Genomic DNA, 20,966 nt, shown 5'->3' on the forward strand with positions numbered 1-20,966 from the left:
GTTACAACATTTATAATTATTTACCCTGTAATTAGAGAGATGATTGACGACGCAGGTGAAGTGAACGTCGCGGCCTTGCGTCACTGTGTGGTTCTCCAGCTCTTGCAAGAATTCCGGCTCCACCTCAGTTTGGATTGGCATCTCACCTAACAAAAAATGTTTGAACACTAGATTAAAATTCTTAGAACTAGATTTTCGTACGGCTTAAGGTCGGTTTCTGAAAGATTTGTTAAACTATTCATCCACGACCTCTGCTTTTTAATAGTCGACAGCACAACATTTAACATTTATAAATAGGTGTATAATTTCTTGAGGCAAATGGTAGTTAAATTGATTGGCTTTTCAGAAACCGGACATAAGTATGTTAAAGTTGTAAATTTTTACTATATTTAATAATACTTAGATCATTAGAAATTCTAAAATCTTTCATTAAAACAAAAAACAAAATTATTTGATCTTATATATAAAATTCTCATGTCACAATTTTCGTTCCCATACTCCTCCGAAACGATGTGACCGATACTCATGAAATTTTTTGAGCATATTGAGTAGGTCTGAGAATCGGCCAACATCTATTTTTTATCCCGCGCGGACGGAGTCGCGTGCGACAGCTAGTTTAAAATAAGGTTAAGACAGACGTACACGTAAAATTTTAAACTGAACAGTTTGGCAACTACGTGCAAGAGTCGTGGCAAACGTCGAGTGTAAAAAAACAGTAAGAGTACCTGTGACAAAAACAGTTAAAAATGTCGCCAGCCACCAGGCCGCCTTTGTCGACGGTGCATACATGTGTTCACAGCTAAATCTGAAACAAAACAACATACTTTATCAGACATGATATATGATTTTAAAATAATGATTACTTTAATCTCATTTTAGTTAATAATTAATTCAGAGTAGAGGTTAATTTATAAACAAGAATTGTCATAAAATGTATTATCATCGATAGCATTTTCATTGTGGCAATGAAAATTATGTATTGCACCAAACTTTTAAACAACTAAGTGTGATAAAGGCGCTATTTGTATACATACTCCCGTCTAAAAATAAAAAAAATATAATTAAAGAACGATAAGGGAATGACACAAGTTAATATAATATAAACTTAAATGCAACTTAAATACGACTTATTTATGCATCAACAAATATTATAAAGAAAATAGCAGTTATAGTTTGGGATTCAAATCAAGAAAAGGTTGACCATTCCCGCCGCTGGGAATTTCCCCTCTATATTCAAATGACAAGGAAAATTTGTCAATAACTATATTCATTTCTTGAAGGCAAAGCGAGCAGTTTTCGGCTAGGCAGGCAATTGTCGAACAAAAACGACTCAACGGTCACGGGACCCACAAGATTCAATTACTGAGGCTTGATACCGCGTCAAAACTTCATCAAGAGTGACAACCGTACAAACAACTTTAAATAGAGCCAACACGACCTACTAATGCTATTTTGATATGGAATAAAATAAACTCTTACCGACTTATTAATCTTTGGAAATCAAGTGTTGATAATATCGCCCACATATTTGAAATAATTTGATGATTGTTTGAAATTGTTTGATAATTTCAAGTTTTAATAATTATTCTAAGAAACTCTTTTAATACACATCAAAAGGTTGAAAGGTTAATGAACAAATTTAGAGCTAATCATTAAATTTTTAGTTGGAGCAATAAATTGTTACAAACAATTTTTCGCAATCGAAATGCTTGTAACAAGCTTTCTCCCTTGTTATTATAAGTTCGGATAAACATAAAACAATAGGCCTTTGAAATAAAATTTCAAACCCCGCTCCGAAGCCGACATAAAAAGTACTGAAACAAAAATTATAGCCTTTATCAGAATTCGCTGTAGGGTCGCGACTATTTTTGTTCTTGAAAAATATTTCATCATGACTGTAATGTTCTGCAAAGCCTTTGTTTTACGTGTCCTTATTGAATTTGTTTATGTTAAGAGATATTCATACCAAATATTATATTAACTAAAATCATACTAATATAAGAATTTTTAAATTGATGTCTACTTGTACACATACAGTTATTACCCACTATATATCCTCTCTGTATCGCAAGGTTAGCTGTAAGAGAACTCTTTTAAAGTTAAGCTCACCAGTACATCACTATATTTCTATGTAATGTTACACTATGTACTTTAAACTGTGTACAAAGCTTAAATAAATAAATTTAATATTATTATTTACATATATTTATTATACCATGTATAAAAACCTATCGCAGATCTAAAAGTATGTGATATCGACTAAAACACAATAACTATAACGATTTTGTTATTGGTCTTGTTCTTTGATAAAACCAAAACATTAAAGATTCTATGATTTTCTACGGATGTTTCAACAGTGGAAATCAGGTTAAGGAGTTAGTGCAACTACTTTTAACAGTATCTTTGTCCGACTTATTACGATTCCGCATTACTTTCCTCAAGTCATATATCACTTTCAGGTCGGCAAGTATTAATGAATCTTTACAGAATTCATCTAAAATGTAGTACCGTCAGATTGTCCTATAATATGGCCTCGAAATCAGTCTTTTGTTGTTCTTAAGTTATATCCAACTTTTGTATTTTATATGGGAACAAATAATTAACTGGCCGTCTAATGTTAAGGGATGTCCATTGATATCCATAATAACAGAGTTAGTGCAGACGAACCAAATATATTCATAATTGAGACTACTAAGAATGATTTTAAATTGGTCCACATGTAAGTAGCGTTTATAAGTGTTTAATTTAATTTAATTTCGGAAAATGTGAGTCTGTAGATGTGGTCTACAGTTCGGTTAAACGCAATGTCGAGATTGTACTGAAATTTAGCTTTAATACAATATGGAAAACATCATTAATATTTTCCACGAATTTTATACCATCAAGCCATTTCCAATTAAATTCTGATAACAAATAAATGAAATTAATACGAATGTAATTGAATTCAAATAAAGTTTTTATGTCATTTTGAATTACTGTGTAAAAATATTAGATATATATTGAATAGAAAATCTGGTACGAATTTCCTTTGCTATTTAAGGTCTGGTCGGTCATGACCGGCTAGAAATCAGTCGTGGTGCTATAAATAAGCACACTATGTGGTTGAACCTCTTCCGAACTAATTGCATCCCTATCTATATTAATGGCCAAACCGAAATTTGCATCAATATAAATTTTCCAATCTTAGACCGTAATCTGCGGTATACATACATCACTACTGTGGAACAAAATAAATTTAAACGAGTGCAATGCACACGTAAAAAACTACGACAGTAGGGAAATTTAAAAAAGAGAATTAACGCATAAATTTAAAAGGAAAAACTATTTAATCTAGTACAAGATATAAATTATTCAATATTCATCAGCATCAAAGAATGGTCACAGACTTTGTTTAAAAATAAAAGTTTAAAAGAAATGAAATATAAGTAGGTCTGGAAGATAGTTGTCTTAATGGTTACCATCAAAGAGTTTTCTGTTACTTTTTGAGAAGGCCTATATAACCTCACCGAGAGTGCTCAGGTCTAAGGTCTTTTAAGTAACTAGTTCAAGCGGCTCTGAGCTCAACCTTGACTTGCGCCGTAAGTTTACCTTATTTAACGGGTCGGAAACTGTCAGGCCTTTTAAACTAAATACTATAAAGTAGCATTGTGATGGGGATTTATTTTTGATAGATTAAAAATTTCTTTAAATATATTTTGTATTTTATAGTAGATTTTCCATATACCACAACATTATTTTTGACAAAAAAAACTTAAACCTATGTGTTCTTCCAGATTATGTTATATATGTATGCAAAATTTCATCGCGATCTGTTTAGCCGTTTTAGAGATGTCTTCAAAAAACATCCAGCCATCAATCCATTTATATTATTAGTAAGAAGGAAGATATTAATTAAGAAGGTATTAATTCATTGTAAATTATTAAACTTCAACATGTACATATGTGAATTTTGGATATTCGTATATTAATTTCATTATTCAATACGATAAATAACAAATATAAAGAGTTATAATAATATGAAAGTTGTTTATAATTGTTGACAAAAAATATCTTTCATTGAAAATATAACAATATCGTAGACAAAAGGTATTCACTATAAAGGTTCGTTAAATATTAAAGAATATTTAGCTAAAAATAAAATTATTTTTCCAAGACACCTCTTTTGAAGGGCTTACAGTTGAGTTAAGAAATCATATTATTTAATTGAGTGTTGTCAAGATTTCTTAGTAAACGTTTTCAGTACGAGTCATTACTAATTCAAAGAATTTAAAATTAATTTACTGTATTAAATTCTTTAACAAACTGTCTAGATTAGACTCAAGATAAAAGCTTACCATTTGTCTCATAGTTAAGGTCACCTTCGTAGATATTAAAGTTGACAAATATTTTAAACATTTTAAAATGACAGCAAAAATGTATTACATTTGTAAATACTTAATTATGTCTTTTATGTACTTTAAATGTTGTTTCTTATTATCGTAACACTCAAATCACGCGATTGATTAGGAAAATATCAAAGTGATAAAAAAATTACAATGAAAAAATTTATTGAACTGTTGGAATTTACAAAAATGCACATAATTTTAACAACAATTTGAAGAAACTTGCTTTTTAAAATATTATAACGTTTAAGTTACATACAAGCAACAAACAGTTCGATTAAGTTCGATTATTTTTTTTTGGAAAAAGGGGGAAAAAGAGCAGCGATTCGCCAAATTTGCCAGTTTCTTAGCCATTGCATTTAATAATATCAGATCTGGTACGATACTATTTCAATCTTTGTATTCTCCAGTCTCCTTTTAAAATCGCAAAGATCGCTCAAGAGGTAACGAAGTTTATTTTAGTGAAAAAAATTATATATTGAATGATTATAATCGAAAGGAAATTAACTTTAGCTAGTAATAAATTTTCTTGTTGTCGGTAATTTAACGATACGAGCTGTATTGAACGATTTATAGCAAGAACCGCTTGTTAACGAGACCGTAAAATTGAGTATCCAGTTATGGTTTCACTACTATAAAGTCGAAAAATTGCCAAAGTATGGATGATTTCGATGAGGAAAATTTAGTTTTCTGTGAATTCCTTACAAGCTTCTTCTTGTAAAAGAATAGAAATCTTGGATGCGTCCCGGAGGCCTAATTTTAGTCCTCCTTCCTATCCCACCCTTATCCTATAAGGAAAGGATGGGAAGTGGAAGTGAATTTTTCCGGATGAGAATCCTCTCATGCATTCGTATATTCTCTTTCTGTGCATCACCTCTTCCGTCGATTAAAGGTAGGCAATGTATATACTATTGAGTACGTCTATTTGCAACAGTCGCAGTAAAGAAAGAAAGAAAAGTTTTTATTATAGGTAATAAAGATTAAACCAAGAAACAATAACTAACATAAAAATTGCACATAACTGAGAAATTAAATTAAACTTAAGTTACCATTTATGGTTAATTTGGGTAATCTAGTGATGCACTAGTAACACCCAATGGAGCTGTTAAAGCTAATTGATTATCTTAAAACTTAACTATGGCGTATATTCTAAGTGAAAATGAGATATTGTCCATAATCTCCATGAAATTTTGAAACAATTTTATAGCATATGAAAATAATTTTCAAACACATGAACAGTTTTAGGATTTGATATCACTTATGTTTTTTTAAAGACAAAAATTGGTCAATATAAGCTGAGGTGTACAGATCTCCGAATGGTATATTTTAAGCGACAAGTTGTCATCTACTATCATTACTCATGACCACAATTTACCACATGTCGCCTACAGCCTACAATGTATGATAAATAAGCTTTTATTTTTAAAAATATTCTGAAAAGTCTTGTTTGAGTTGTTTTTTGTGTAAGAGTGACGCCATTTTTAATCTCTCATAAATTGTCCCGAAATTCAGGCAACTTTAAATTATATTTTACGCTACAATAAAATGTGATGTGATTCGATTTTATTTTCTCTTTATAATATTTTAAACGTAATCGCTTTATTAATATTTTTATTAATGGATGTCATGACAGTGAAATGTCCGACTTATTCATTTTTTTATTTACAATAAATGTTGGTTTAGGTATATTTAATTCCTATTTTAATAGGACTACTGACTGAAACTACAGTTATATCTTTCGCGGGTTTGTGGGTATGTTTAAACTAACAAACTCGCATATAAAATGACTTCTACGAACATTACATTGTGGTCTATACCCGATTCCATGAACCGAATTTATTGAAGATCTATTATTCCGCGAAGTGTCAAAGAGCAAATCTTTGGGACCTATAGATTTATAAATAATTGACAACTTATTTAAAAAATATTACCTCTTTTAATAACTTTTTTTTTATATCATAAGGTGGCAAACGAGCGAGCGTCCACTTGAAATCGCTGAAATAGCGAAGTGACCGTTGCCCATAGACATACGCAATCGCATATGCGTTGCGCATCTTGAATCGACGGAGAAGAGGATGCACAGAAAAAAAAAAATTTCCCTTCCCATGCATCCTCTCTTCCTGAAAGTTCACTTCCACTTCACGCCTGTCTTCTGTGTGTGGTCGTAAACTGCATTTCTATAAGAATTTAAATTTAATTATAAATTAAAAATTAAAACTTATACTAACGTGTTGAAACACACAAGTGTTACTATAATTGAAATTTAATTCCCAGCTGTACGAGGCTACAGTAGGAAGACTTAATTAACCGAGTAACAAACAAGATGGATGAACTGTCACCGTTGCTAATGCGACTCGTGGATAAGAACCTACCCTACATATAGCCACGCTGAATTAACGCCTTTATGATACTAGCCTACTATGTTTCACTTATGGAAACGTTTAATGGACACTAAGAGTGTCACTTAGAGTAGTCTTAGTTTGACAAACCAAGTTAAGTGTAAGCACACAGTAAAATAATCCGACTGTTTTAGTGACTGGTAGACATCTATTTCATGTTACCTATACTTATATATCTACATGTAAATTCTCGTTTGTAAAGAGTATATAAAATCAATGTAAACTTTATTAAATCATGACCATAAAATAAACGAGGTTATATCGTTTTACATCAGAGATTAAACATTATCTGTGAACAATTCAGTGTTTTTACTCGAATCCATAAGCGTTTAATCTGGATGTATCGCAGGCGCTTATATTGCGTCACATAACATGATGAATGTTAAGTAATCGGATTGGTCATTCGGTTTATGACCGATTAAAAGCGAATGTTCCTGTGTATTAGGGCGATTTATACAAATTTATAAACGAATATTAGTTGGTTTGACTTATTGCTTAAAACTAAACGTTTATACTAACGTGACTATCATTGATCGTAGGAAGTAGTTCTGTTAATATTAAGTTTTATTTATTGGTAAACCTATTATTGGCCTTGCTAATACTCGATGTTAATATTACATAATACGCTGTTGGTTTTCTTATACAATAAAATAAAAAAAATACACGAGTTGATTGTTACTTAGTTTGTACGTCTGACAATAAGAGTAAACTGGAAATGAAACTGTTTTGAACTTTTAATTTGTAAAAAAATTATATAGTCATCGAGTTAAAATAAAAAAAATAGTTTGTATTTTTAACGAAGGCTTTGTTATTTTTTATCCAAACTTTCCAAGCCCTAGTTCAATCTAAACCATTAGGGGATCGCATGTTCAAACAATTAATAAAATTGATATCGTTTGGCACTCGCTTTTTCGTCGTCGAAAGTTATCTGTTTAGGAAAATTGAAGCCATAACATTTGGCAAACAAAATCAAAACTGTAATTTTATCATCGCCCTCACGCACGGATAATATGTCACCCTCATTTTAGTGACTTCGCTTCATTATTTATCTCCCTTGGAACAAAGCGAAATATGTGCTCATTTGAGCAAAAAAAAGCTAGCGCAGTAATATATTTACAGATACCGTTGACAAGAAAATGAATATTCGTTTTCAGTTGATGATAAATGACACTCCTCGAAAAATTAATGCGGAAAAATGAAAGAAAACTTTAACAATAAAACAAGTTTCTTCCTTGAATAAGGTTACTTTTGTTACATTTGAAAAAGGAACAGGACCATTCAATTCATTTTATTTTCTTTTATTAATGTTACGTCAATCTGACCAATTGGAGGACTGTTTAAATGCGCTACATACGTTTAGTTTATAACGCTACAAAAAGTTTAATCTGACACATAAAAGTGAAGTGTTCACAATTCACATGAAACTATATTTTCAAACAAGTGCCGGCATGACAAGCGTCGGCGCGGCGATGGAAATGGAAAGGTACAATCCCGCTTCTCTTGTTTGTTCGCCGCGTCACTTACGTCAGAATCGCACATCCTTTTTGTTCGATTTCACCCGCAATCGCTTCAGTGCTCGAGGAACGTTTATGTGACTTAAGCCACCCTCACTTTTCTTATTCGCACTGACACTTCCCACTGAATACATTTGATGGAACACGAAGCTACTTTTACTGTTATCAGTAAGACAATTTTATTATTTGTGTTACATAAATATTTGCATATAAAACCTTTGTTTCATGAGTTTGATTAACATCTTATAAATTTGTTTAAAATTTTAAAGGCAATTTCATCAGCAATTTCAGCGAAATTAAGAAGAGTAATTATGTAATGGAAATATTTTGGAACAAAATGTAAAATAAAGAGCAACCAAACAATAACAAAATATAGTGATTGTTTTAATTTCTACTAGCACTTATGCATTTATACTTATTACAGATCCCAGATGACATCTAAATAACCTAATCTAGTTCAACTTCACATTTGTGCTCTACATTCTTTACGTACCCACTTTCATTTACAATCCATAAAGAGTGATCATTGTAAGTGCTATTGGACTGACCGACCTATATTAAGCATCTGCTTTATTGCATACTAGCTGTCGCCTGCGAATTCTTCCGCGCGAAGTTTTAAAAAGACTTAGTAAGTAGCTTATATGTTCTTCTAGACTATGTTCTATATCTGTAGCAAATTTCATGGAGATTCGTTTTGGATATACGCAGTATAATCCATGTAAAACTTTCGCATTTATAATATAATATTAGTATGACATGTGTAGTGTCAATCTACAATTAACGTTTACTCGAATTGAAATTAACCACCAAATACTTGTTAATAAAAAATGTTAAGCAATAAGTCCCTGAAAGATATTTCAACCGAAACGTATTCAATGTCTTAAGATGTCTGTAAATTGTAAACCTTCCCGCTCAAAATTAATTAATTATAAGCTTAGCAAATAAATGAAATACATTAGCATATCTCATTTTGTTCCGCCACGAGAGTGGAATATTAAACATTTTTTGTCTACATTCTTTGAGAACGAGTTTAAATCCTTTTCTCCCAAGGAATTGTATTTGGTTGGCGTTATTTGAATATTCTGTTCCATTTTATTCTTGATCTTGCAGAGGATTCTCGTTCCTTTACAGTAGCATCGATCTAAACGGAACACGCTTTACATTACGCAGACCAACATCAGTACTATGCATCCATTTCATAATTGGATGGATAGAATGACGTCAGAATCGAGTAGCCATTTGCTACAATTAAGTTCACTGACAAATTAAGATGCAAGATATTTTCAACAACACCAATGTATAAATACATCCAAAAAATCGAGACTAAAAAAGCTAAACATATTATACTATAAAATATAAGAGCGTCGGTGGCTCAGGGGTGAAAACACTTGATTTGTAATCTTCAGGTCCTGGGTTCGAATCCCGACATGTTCCGATGTGTTTTTCGATTTACATATGAACATTTATCCGACGTTCTTACTGTGAAGGAAAACATCGTGTTGCAACCTGCACATATCTGCGAAGAAATTCAAAAACATATGTAGTGTGATATAATAGACGTCAACGTTATAAAAGTGTGCGTTAAAACATAGCCCTTAAATATATTAAAAAAAAATGCTGGAATATCTTCATATTTGTAGCCAGAGTATCTAATCATATGGTGGAGGGTATCAAATTATAAAAGTTACAAAAGTTAATGTAACTTTTAAACAAAAACAGTTGGATTTTTTTAGTATTTTTCCCCGTGTAAAGTATTCAAAATTTCGTGAGACATTATACTAAACTGATGTATAAACACGGCGAAACACTCACGTATATTCGTCCGGTGGCGGCACCGATTAGTTTCGAGCCCATCGGGGCCCTTCATCAGGATGAATGGTACTGGTATTATTTCGCGGACGCGGCCACATAATAACAGTACCACTCAGTTTTTTCCCCGTGTAGTTATCAATTTGGCTATACACCATTAAAGTTTTATCGTTGAATTTTGGGACACGCTGTATATCAGCAAAATATCTTCCAGTATAAGTATTTTAATATTTATATGTCAATACCGTATTTTAGAAGCCTACGTATAATCATATTTCAATTATTTTCTGATAAAATCTAATATCAGCATATAAAAAAATCTACATGTGTTTAAACTAAAATGTAATTTAAATGTTTTTTAAAACTTTATTTGTAGGCTCTAAATATCTGTATCTGTTTGGTAATATCTAAAGCTATAAGAATAATAAAAACTTAATAATACAAATAGGTATTGCAGTAGCTTTGGGCTGGTTGTTATGATGTATTTGATTTTCATTCTATTCCGGTGTCGAGTGTTCGGCCGCAAATTCGTCTGACGAGAAGCAAATACAACGTCGACTGCTCACTTCTGACGTTATTGGATTTTTGGTTTTATATTTGTGTATCACAGCTCGCTTTTGGTAGTGCGATTTGAATGTAACAACTTTATCTATGTGTTTTTATAATAACATTCGAATACAACTACATAGTATACTTTAAAAAGACTCCCTGCAGTTTTTTGTGTTATATTCGTATTGTCAATATTTACAAATTAATACTATCATAAGACATAAAAATATTGTAACATTTAAAATTTCTTGATCTATGTCAACTAAGCTCTAGGCTTGTGCTAGGATAAGGTTTACGACTATAGTCGAGATTCGAACCCGCGATCATGTGATCGAAAATCCGTACCCTTAACTAGTTCATTGACATTTCAACTCAGCATTAATATAAATGAACAACAAGTAATTAATTAAATAAAAAAATTCCAAGAAATACTGACGTTACAAAGGGCTATTTAAATATTAATAATAAAGACCACGATAAAAATACTAAAGTCGCAAAGTTTACGCTTTGATGACACATCCAAATGTTGCTTTGTCCAGTTCATGTATTTGAAACGGGTATGTAAACAGGACGCTTTTCGGTGTCTATGTGTGTGTGTTTGCGCGTGTGTGAGACGCAAGTTGATGTGTCACGCAATATCGGAATGATTGATGAGCGGGCAGTGGACCGTGAGCATGAATTCCGGATGGTCATAGCTTTGTGCTCAAAACCAGTCGCCGGCATCAAAAAATTCTGGTCACTTTAATTGCCTTGTATTTTATGTCCAATGATATATTTTCAAACTATCTTTTAAATAAAGTTTTATAGGATAGACATCTTGTTTAGCCTGAGTATAAAAATTTTGTAGACTTATGATGGTTGTTTTGTTTTTAATAATTTTATATCTTGACCTGACCCTGTATTTCAGAGTAAGAAAATCAGTACCAAAGATATTCATTTGTCATGTTAAATTATTGCTTTTCATTATTTCCATCTTACTAAATTTAGGTACATATTATCACCAAAACATGTATGTGCATAGTTCAAAAAATTCACACTTCAGACTTCCAGACATTTTATGCTGAAAAATCACGCAGCAATGAGATGGGTGCAAAAAGTATTTAATAAAAGGTAACGCGACAAGGCGTACGCGAGAGTGCGCAGTCAAATTTGAAAACATTCCTGTCAGCCAGGGGCGCAATCAAGTGCAGTAGCGTGGGCGCCTAGTCGCCTAGGCGCTAGAGCATTGTGCCCACTCCGCTATATTGTTCCACGCTGCACCTGCGACGCGCTACCATTTCTCTTGTTCGCAACTGGAACACACGGACCGCGCGTCTTTTCACTGCAATTGTATTGCTCGGCATTGTCTCGTTTCATTTATTCTGCACCGTGCAGGTTCCCCCGACAGTTTACTCTTTTCTTTGCCAAATGTCGCACAATTGCTCTAACGTAACTAATTTCACAAGTACTGGAAAAGTTCAAGTAGAATAAACTCTTCATTTGGATTATTTAGTACAATTACGTTGCTTAGGATTGAGGTTAATTAAATTCGACTCAAATAGTAATATTTCCCTCTGAATATGCATTTAAAGTATCTCTCAGAAAGCCTTTTAAACTGTAAATAGAGAATACTAAAAGTTAATTGCCACTTATTTATTTAAAAGACAAAAAAATAACTTTTTATTTAAATAATTATAAAACAGAGCTGCCGTAAATACGACACATAATTTCATTACAACTATTTCTATCATCATAATAGTAAAAAAAAATGTACTAGATTATATCATGATGATTATCATAGATGAGACAAGAACCAGACGATTACAATACTCCGATTCTAATGATAGAACAAAAATCGAACGGACGTTGGTATTAATTTGAAATGCAATTGTTGTGCACGCGGCAGTATTCATCCATCATCCAGATATTGTATGTCGCCACTATCATGCCAGCTGTGTTTACAAACTCTCTATCATATTTTATGTGAATATTTTTAGCATACTGATACTTGTTGATATATCGTTTTTATTTTTTTCTCTGATATATCTTTTTTTTATGTATCAGAAAATAAGCTTGCTTGGTGGCACTTATATACTATGTTATTTTTTGTCAAAATAGCATGTCGGAAGTCTACACATAATTATATTTCAATCATGGATTCCGGTAATGTCTTATATCAGTGTACGATAAAAGGGTTAACACATTTTTAAGCTGAAATATATTTAAAATACTATCTTATTTTTTATGGGACTTATAGAACTAACACTTATTATAGGACTACAATATGATATAGTGGAATTGTTCAAGCTTGTTTAATCAGTTTCGTATTATACATACGCATTATACGTGTATTAAAGAGTCGTTGAAGATCGTACCCTTTGGTTGGATTTCAGCAATCTTGGATGTATAAACCGGTTAAGGGAGGGAGATATAAAGTTACAAACTTCAACGTAAGCATTGTTGGTGCAGACCACTATGGCTGCATCTAAATTCCGTATACAGATTAAATAGGACCAAAAGTTTGCGCAATCTGTTGATTAAATTGCTGACACTTTAGGTTTCAATCGAAGTAATAAAATTATAATACAGTTAAAGCTTCCTATTTTGTACACCAAAAATATAACGTTGATCAATGTAGCCTTATAAATATTCCTTTAAAGTGTTTCCTCAAGGAAGCCTTATTATGAAAATGTTTTAGAAAAAAAAACATCGTAGAAACGAGACGAATTGTGTGCTTAGTATAATCCTGTACAAATGATATAATTTGTATCGTTTTTCATAAAAACAAAACGGTTTCCTTAATAAATATCTACTGAACTAAGGGCTTACTTTTTTGAAGAAGTTCGCTACAATACAATTATCTATACGTTGATTTCTGAGACCAAAAATCCTGTATAAAACATATAGCTAAAACTGAAATAACAATATGTTTTAAACGGAGATGTTGGTCTCAGAAAGCTAAGGTATGTGACTTATAATACGGGTATTAATATCGTTAAGAATGCAAGAAATAAACCTAATAAGAGTTTTTAGAATTCCTTTGTCTGCTCCGGGGCCAGTCCGCGCAATTCTAAACTATTCTTTTCCAATTTTAAATTGCACGCTTCGTCAAGTCGAACTTTATCTAACAGTTGATTGAAACTATTTCTCTAGAAAGATCCAGTGGCTTCACTAGTTAGTGTTCTTTCAGAAAATATCTTTTCTCAAAATAATACCTCTTCACCTTGAAACCGAATGCTTTATCATATAAAAATATGAAAGTCGAATTGGATGGCTGTCAAATCCTTTTAGAGGTGTAATACTTTGTATTCACTTCAAAGATCTTATATGATAATAAAAAATATTGCCGTCAATATATTCGTAAGAGCATTTTTCCAGTCGCTGAGAAAATAAGATCGTAACGATCAAGATCCTTTGTCGGAATTATTCGATTTGTAAGCCTTTATTGGTATGTACAGTGGCGTATATAGATTTTTATATTTATTATAGAATATGTCTTTTCTATTTATTATTAAAGTACAAAATTATATTTAAGGTCATAGTAGCATCATACGATTTGATTTAACATAGTATGGCAATTTTATTTATTTTACAAATTATATTACATTTTTGTATGATTTATAAAAACTCAAGAAGGGCGCTATTAGGAACACCCGAAACCGGCATTCATGTATGCATAGATGTATGAATGTAGAAGTGAGAGAGGTGTGTCAGAACTGCAACAAATTTAAGGTCTTTGTCTCTGCCTACCCCACTGGTTAATGGGGATAGTTAAATTTTTCTTTTTGTATAAATTCTATAAATCTTCTGTAACCTGTAACTCATACTTTAATTCCATAATTTTCTAAATCTATTATAGATACACAAAGGTAATATTTTATTTCAAACCTTTTCGACTAAAGTATTAAGTATTTCAATTATTTATTATGTGTAAATTATTTAAATTCAACAATCTTATCGAGACTTCTCAAGACTAAGTTGAATGATTAAAATTTCAGTTCTCTTTGACAGTATTGATTTAACTACGGACAGTTGAGCAATTGCTTGAATATAAACATTGAGACTGGAGACAAGTGCTTACCCATTCAGACTAAGAGTATTTCATCTACTTATCAATTCAGTTGAAATTAGTATCGACAGGACTAATAACCTAATGAAATACTGTGAAAGCATTGATATTTTATTAGCTAATGATCTAAAATGTTAGTTTTAGATTTAGTAAATTGCATATTTAATCCAAAACATACTGACAATATGTCATGCATAAAAGTAATCCATAATTAGCTATTAAAAGAATAAGGCTAATCTCGACTGAATACTGTCAAAAGTATCTCCAAAGAATTCTATTGACACGTGACATTTTAATAACAGTCAAATTAGATACTACTATTATATAAATGAAACGAACACTATACTATATATATGAGTTTCATACATACTCATAAAGTTACATAGAAGACTGCCATATAAAATTTATAATACTCCTGTCATTCGGGAATAAATACTTGATATTATATCAAATTCTGTAAACTTTATAAAAAATAAATAACAAACATTTTACCGACATAAAAGTACAAAAAACAAAACACTGACATGACAAGCTAAAGAGAAACTTTATCATAGTAAAATAATATTGGATTGCATTGTCAAAAACGCTTCTCAAAATACTGCAAGAGATTTCAAAGTTATATTCAACAGATTAAGTAAAAACAATGTCTGTTTTAATCAATCGCTGTTCGTACCAAGCGCTGCTCGCTTCTGTTTTATTTAGCTTTTACTTTATATTTAGCGACTGATGCTACTAAAACATTATAGTGGTTTTGTATCGTCATTTGCATAAAGATACTGCAAAATTTAAATTAAGTATTTTATTTAACATTTTGTAATTTAGAGTTTATTAAACAATTTTGGTTTTGATTAAGCGTTGAAGACGTTTACATTTAGAATGGTTTTTATTATACTATTCTTTGTTTACTTGTTGAAATTTTTGTTACTGATCCGAGAAAGTGAAATATATTAAAAGTTAAAATAAAATTACGTACACAAAATACATGGTTATTTTAATAAATATGTAATTTTATTCTTATTATAAGTATATATGAATAAAAACTTGATGTTTATTAGCTGAAGAAAAAGTTTATAAAACTTTTTGCACAAAACAAAAGAGTTTTTAATAAGATAAAATTACAACATCGAAAATACTATACAAAAACTTACTTCAACAATCGACGACAATCAAGGAACAAAACCCATTCATAAAGAAGTATTTTAAAAAACTTTTACACAATTTCATAATTCAAACACGATGGATATTTAAATTTTAAATTACTTTATTCATATACCACGTGATACTTTTATTTAACAACCGTTATAAATGTAAATTTAAGTTATCAGTATAAGCGCGGGAAATCGAAAAGTCGAGCGCTAAAATCAGTCTCCCAAGAGACTACCATCTCTGGCCGTGTTCAACAATGTACTGACAACTGTCAGGCGCGCCCGGCCGGCGTTTCGCTCGCTTTTACTACCAACGCTTTTCGTCTTTTCCCATCTTACTCCAACGAAAATATATACACAGAGAGTTTTATATACACACACGGAAAACAACTTGGAGTCGCTGCTATTCTGTGTGAACACTCACAGCTTTGATGTGTGCAAATGTTGCGCATAAGTGCGTGTTTCGTAGCGCATCTTCGTACTAACTTACCATTGCGTTGCACACAGTGATACACGTGGTATACTAATAAAATATCGTATGTCAATGCAATAAAGTTTGATTTCGATTGTACGGATGCAGGTTATTCAAGACCGTAGAGCATTGCGCATGTCCTTTATTATTTCCGTATGAGAAACTACCCAAACTATTGTTGTCCTTATTATTCTTGAAGGTCTTATCTTGATATTCAAATTGCATTTCAATATTTAAAAGTATTAAGAGCATTAGAAATAATTATTTTAAGTAAAACTAAACTTTAAAATTAAACGCTGAGATTTCTCGGATCAAAGTCCGTGTAAGTCTTTAAATTACGTTTTTGGATGAGTTGAAGTTCATTCAATAAATGTAAAGTGATTCGTATTTAATTTCGGTACTCACCTTTTATTTTAACTGCATAATCTGCTTCAATAAACATTGTACCTGTTAAACATAAAATGCTTATTAATTTTGAGAGTACATATAATTGTTGATTATCACTGCTGAATGACTAATACAAGCACTGAGAATATAATTATGTACAGGTATTTTTGTAGTTTTGGATATTAACTGTATAATGTTAAAGTTGATTTTATGTAACCACTAGCTGTCGCCCGCGTGTTTATCCGCGCAGTATTAAAAAAACTTAATTAGTAACCTATGTGTTCTTCCAAATTATGTTCTACAGCTATGCCAAGTATCAGCGAAATCCATACAGCCGTTCTGAAAATACCTTCAAACAAACATCCATCCAATCATTCGCATTTATAATATTATTAAGATGTAAGATCTAATCATGTAATGACAAGTTTATTTACGTTAAAAACATATTTTTCTTTTCACATATATCTCATCTAAACTTTTGTACTTATGTGCAATTGTCTTAGAAGGCGTAACATAAAAATTACACACATAGAAAAATGTTTCTTCTCCAACTGGAGTTGATATTAAGAGCTAGATAAGAGTATGAGTGGAGCACTCTTTGCAGTGAACAGCGTTTATACAAAGCTATGAATAACAATTTACCAAAGAGCCGGGAGCAAACACTTGAGCGTGGAAGTTTGTTTCGAAGTACCCAAACTCAGGAACAATAGCCTAACGCCGAGTTACGAAGACGACGTATAATAGGACCCCGTAACATATTTATTAAGTAGAAATTACCTCGTTTAAAATAAATACCTTTTAATCATATCAAAAATATTTAATTTTAATGATACAAGAAACAGTTTGAATTAAGGTTTAGTATTTGTTAGGAATAGCTTTAAAAGTGAACTTAGAGGTAATAAAGATGGTAACATGAATATCATGGGTAGATAACTTTACCAAACATCATTTTAAACATAATTTAAATACAACTAGACAGTACAAATAATAATAAGAAATTAAATTTATTATTCACCCCCTTTTCTATAATTACGTGTAGTCTTAAATCTATGATATAAAATAAAATATTAAAAAACGAATAATTTACTAAAATATGTTATTAAAAGGAGTCCCTTAAGGAGGTTACATTTATGGACAAAATTCATAAAGCTTATTTTTAACTTTGAATTTACGTATTTATATTTATTTATCTTTAATAAAAGAATTCTTACGTCACATTACTCACATGTCATGAGCACGAATATTTAATAAAAAAATGTTATTTTATTTTTCATCCGTTTGCGTAGGTTTTATTTGAAAGAAAATATATTTTCCTTCAATAGAGATATATCAAGAGATAATATTCCGTTAGATTAATTCAAGACCCTTTAATCATTCGCATTCTATACATGTTTTTCTCTTTATCAAAAGTAGATCATACTTGTTATAGAAAAATATAAAGTTAATCTTAAAAATATATTGTTGGCTTTTAAGAAATATCATAAAACTAAAAGTTGTTTTTTTTTAATTAAAAAATATTTATTTTTATCTAAAAAAAACTGTCATAATTCTTGTTGATTTTATTTTGATTCCAGTTCACTTTCATTATATTTTTATTACGAGTTATATTAAAAATAGGTAAAAATATTTTCTTATCGTATTATTCTGGTATTGCAATATTCCATTTGCGTCCAGAGTCGGCCACTGCGATGGTTACGTCGCGGAAAATCTTGTTAAAGTCTTTTCAACAAAGAAAGAGTTATGAAAACGCCAACTTTTGGGATCTCACAAAAAACTGTATACAGTTTGCACAAGTTCGGTCTTCAACACGAATATATGATAGTGTTCAGAATATTGCGAGGAACAATTTCTTTTTTATAAATCTCACTTCATTCTTTTCATTAATATATGATTTATCAATAAACTACGCATTTTTTAAACTTACTGATATTATAAATGCGAATGTTTGGATGGATAGATGGTTGGATGGATGGATGTTTGCATGAACGTATCTCCGAAATGGCTCAACGGATCTCGTTGAAATTTAGCATAGATGTAGAACAAAGTCTGGAAGTTTTTTCTAATTCCGCGCGGACGGAGTCGCGGGCGACAGCTAATATATAAATAAGTATTATCAGAAAACTTGGCGAAGTTTAAGCCCTAACCCTACGATAGCTGTTAAATCAAGATCTTGGAAAGGGCCATTAAGTCTGCGGACTATAATAGCACTTGTGAAGTTATGCATAATAATTACTTGCTCTTTGGTCCCAATTTAAGACAATTGAATAGCGATGAACTTCCCATAGCATACCACCTGTCTGTGATTGAAATTAATGTACTATCTCGGTATTGAACTGAACAAAACTCGAAATCAATAGTGGAAAACGTAAGTATCAAATTTTGATAGAGACATGAAAAAAAATTAAAAACCTTTAAATATTTAAGTGCAAGAAAAATTATAGTCTTAAAGACTATTATTTTTCTGTCTGTCTTATCCTATTTTTGTACGACGTTATTTAAAAAAACAAACTAAAAATACTTAATCTAGATCAAAATAAAAAATAAAAATAAAGAGGTCGGAAAGACGGCACACTGATTGTCACAAGTTTTTTAATCTATTCTTTTTTTAAGTAAGCCACTATAGTCAAATAAGGAAAGCATTACGATTTATTACAAGTTCGTATTTGTGTTTTTAATCCGTGAAAGTTTATTATGAGCAGAGTTATTGAGTTTGCGGCGTGCGCAGAAGCCACAGTCTCTATCATTGTGCGTGTTTAGACGATTCAAGTAGAAACTACAATTAAACTTTACTTGTTGAGCACTTTGTACTTGATAATAGCATTAATAGTGTAGTTACGTGTCCAACAAACTTATATTAATACGTGATATGTTCAAGTTATTTATCAACATGTAATAATGGTTTAGATTTCAACTACGCCCTACTACTATTACCATTGTTTTTTTTAAGGGACTGACATGTTCAAAAGAACAAAAGTCTCTAAAAAAATACGGAGAAAAAGAGAAAAAGCATTGTTTTTAGTACATATTTTTGTAGGTATAAATGCGTTTTATTAGGAACTTCTTTAGTTTGAACTAACTGTTGTCCGCTACGCCGTCTGCGCGGAATTAAACAAAAATCTAGTAAAAATATAACCAATGTCTCCCGGGGATAGTATAGTTCACGACAAACAAACAATCAAGTATTTCCTCTTTATGATATTAGTATAGACAACGGCAAGAATATTATTTCGTAGAGTGATAAATCGCGATTAATGGATTTCAAAATTTACTTTTATCCGTTATAATCTTGTTTATCTGAGATCGTCAGAATTATGGTATAAGTAGCATTGTAACTAAAAATTGTTTAAAGTAAATGTTCAGTGTAAGGAGTGCTCTTGGTAACATAATGAGTTATGTCTGATATTATGAGTTATTTGCTAAGCACTCGTTAGCATAGCGACGTACTATGTAAAATAGTATGTTGCTATTTATTTACCTTCCAGCAGACAATGTTAAACTATATAGTTCTAACTCATTACAAGATAGATATATATTGATAGAAGAGAATAGAATTAGGTAAATGTAAATTTTATAAAAGATTTCTGTAAAATCTTCTAAAAACAAAAGAAAAAACAACTTTATATTCATTCAATTTTAAAGTCACAAGTTGTTAATAAAATAAATCCATTAATTCAATCAAATCCGTTGTTTCCAAAAATAAAACAATTTTTTCCAACTCCGTGTAAAATGTTATCAAAATTTATTTAATTAAGAATGACGTTCAATTTCACACAACGATCCTAAGAGCGGCGTAATAATCCGCTTTTGTTTACTTCAGCACGTGGATATTCACAAATTCAATTTAAATATGATGGCGCACAGCACAAACATGAGATCAACAGAATTAAATGACGTGCGCCATTTGTCGGGGTTTCGCGCTACCCCGCGTTACCCCGCACTACCCTTCGCTACCCCACTTCGCTCCGGACCGAGCCAGCGTGGCCAATTCCCAAATTAATTGCTTTCCAATAGTATTTTTTAGTTAAAATCGCTTTAAACTTTAAAGCTACGTTTAATGTTTTAGTGTGAATATTCTCGATCAAATTTTTACATAAAGTTTTTGTTTTCGACATAGTAGTTTATGAAGCATAACAAATAATGTCGGATTATGTTAAAATTTAAGTAAATAATATTGTTCCATTTACGGTTGTAACTATTTTTTTTCGTACATGCTGTTAGAAAATGCATATACATATGTGCCAGTGTATTGACGCAACACTAG

The 20,966-nt window shown here is 31.2% G+C and overlaps 1 protein-coding gene across 1 annotated transcript in view; it reads right to left on the bottom strand.

Moving 5' to 3' along the window:
* LOC106122333 (lachesin) overlaps window positions 1-20,966 on the bottom strand; it is a 92,383-nt gene that overhangs the window by 23,718 nt on the left and 47,699 nt on the right. The window contains exons 2-4 of the mRNA XM_013318273.1: window positions 16,724-16,765; window positions 726-805; window positions 25-146 (exon numbers count right to left, since the gene is read on the bottom strand). Coding sequence (XP_013173727.1) covers window positions 25-146; window positions 726-789 — 186 coding nt within the window. The 5' untranslated portion in view covers window positions 790-805; window positions 16,724-16,765. The remainder of the gene's footprint in view (window positions 1-24; window positions 147-725; window positions 806-16,723; window positions 16,766-20,966) is intronic.

The sequence above is a fragment of the Papilio xuthus genome, unplaced genomic scaffold (assembly GCF_000836235.2).
Source record: "Papilio xuthus unplaced genomic scaffold, Pxut_1.1 DF826923.1, whole genome shotgun sequence".
Classification (NCBI taxonomy): Eukaryota; Metazoa; Arthropoda; class Insecta; order Lepidoptera; family Papilionidae; genus Papilio; species Papilio xuthus.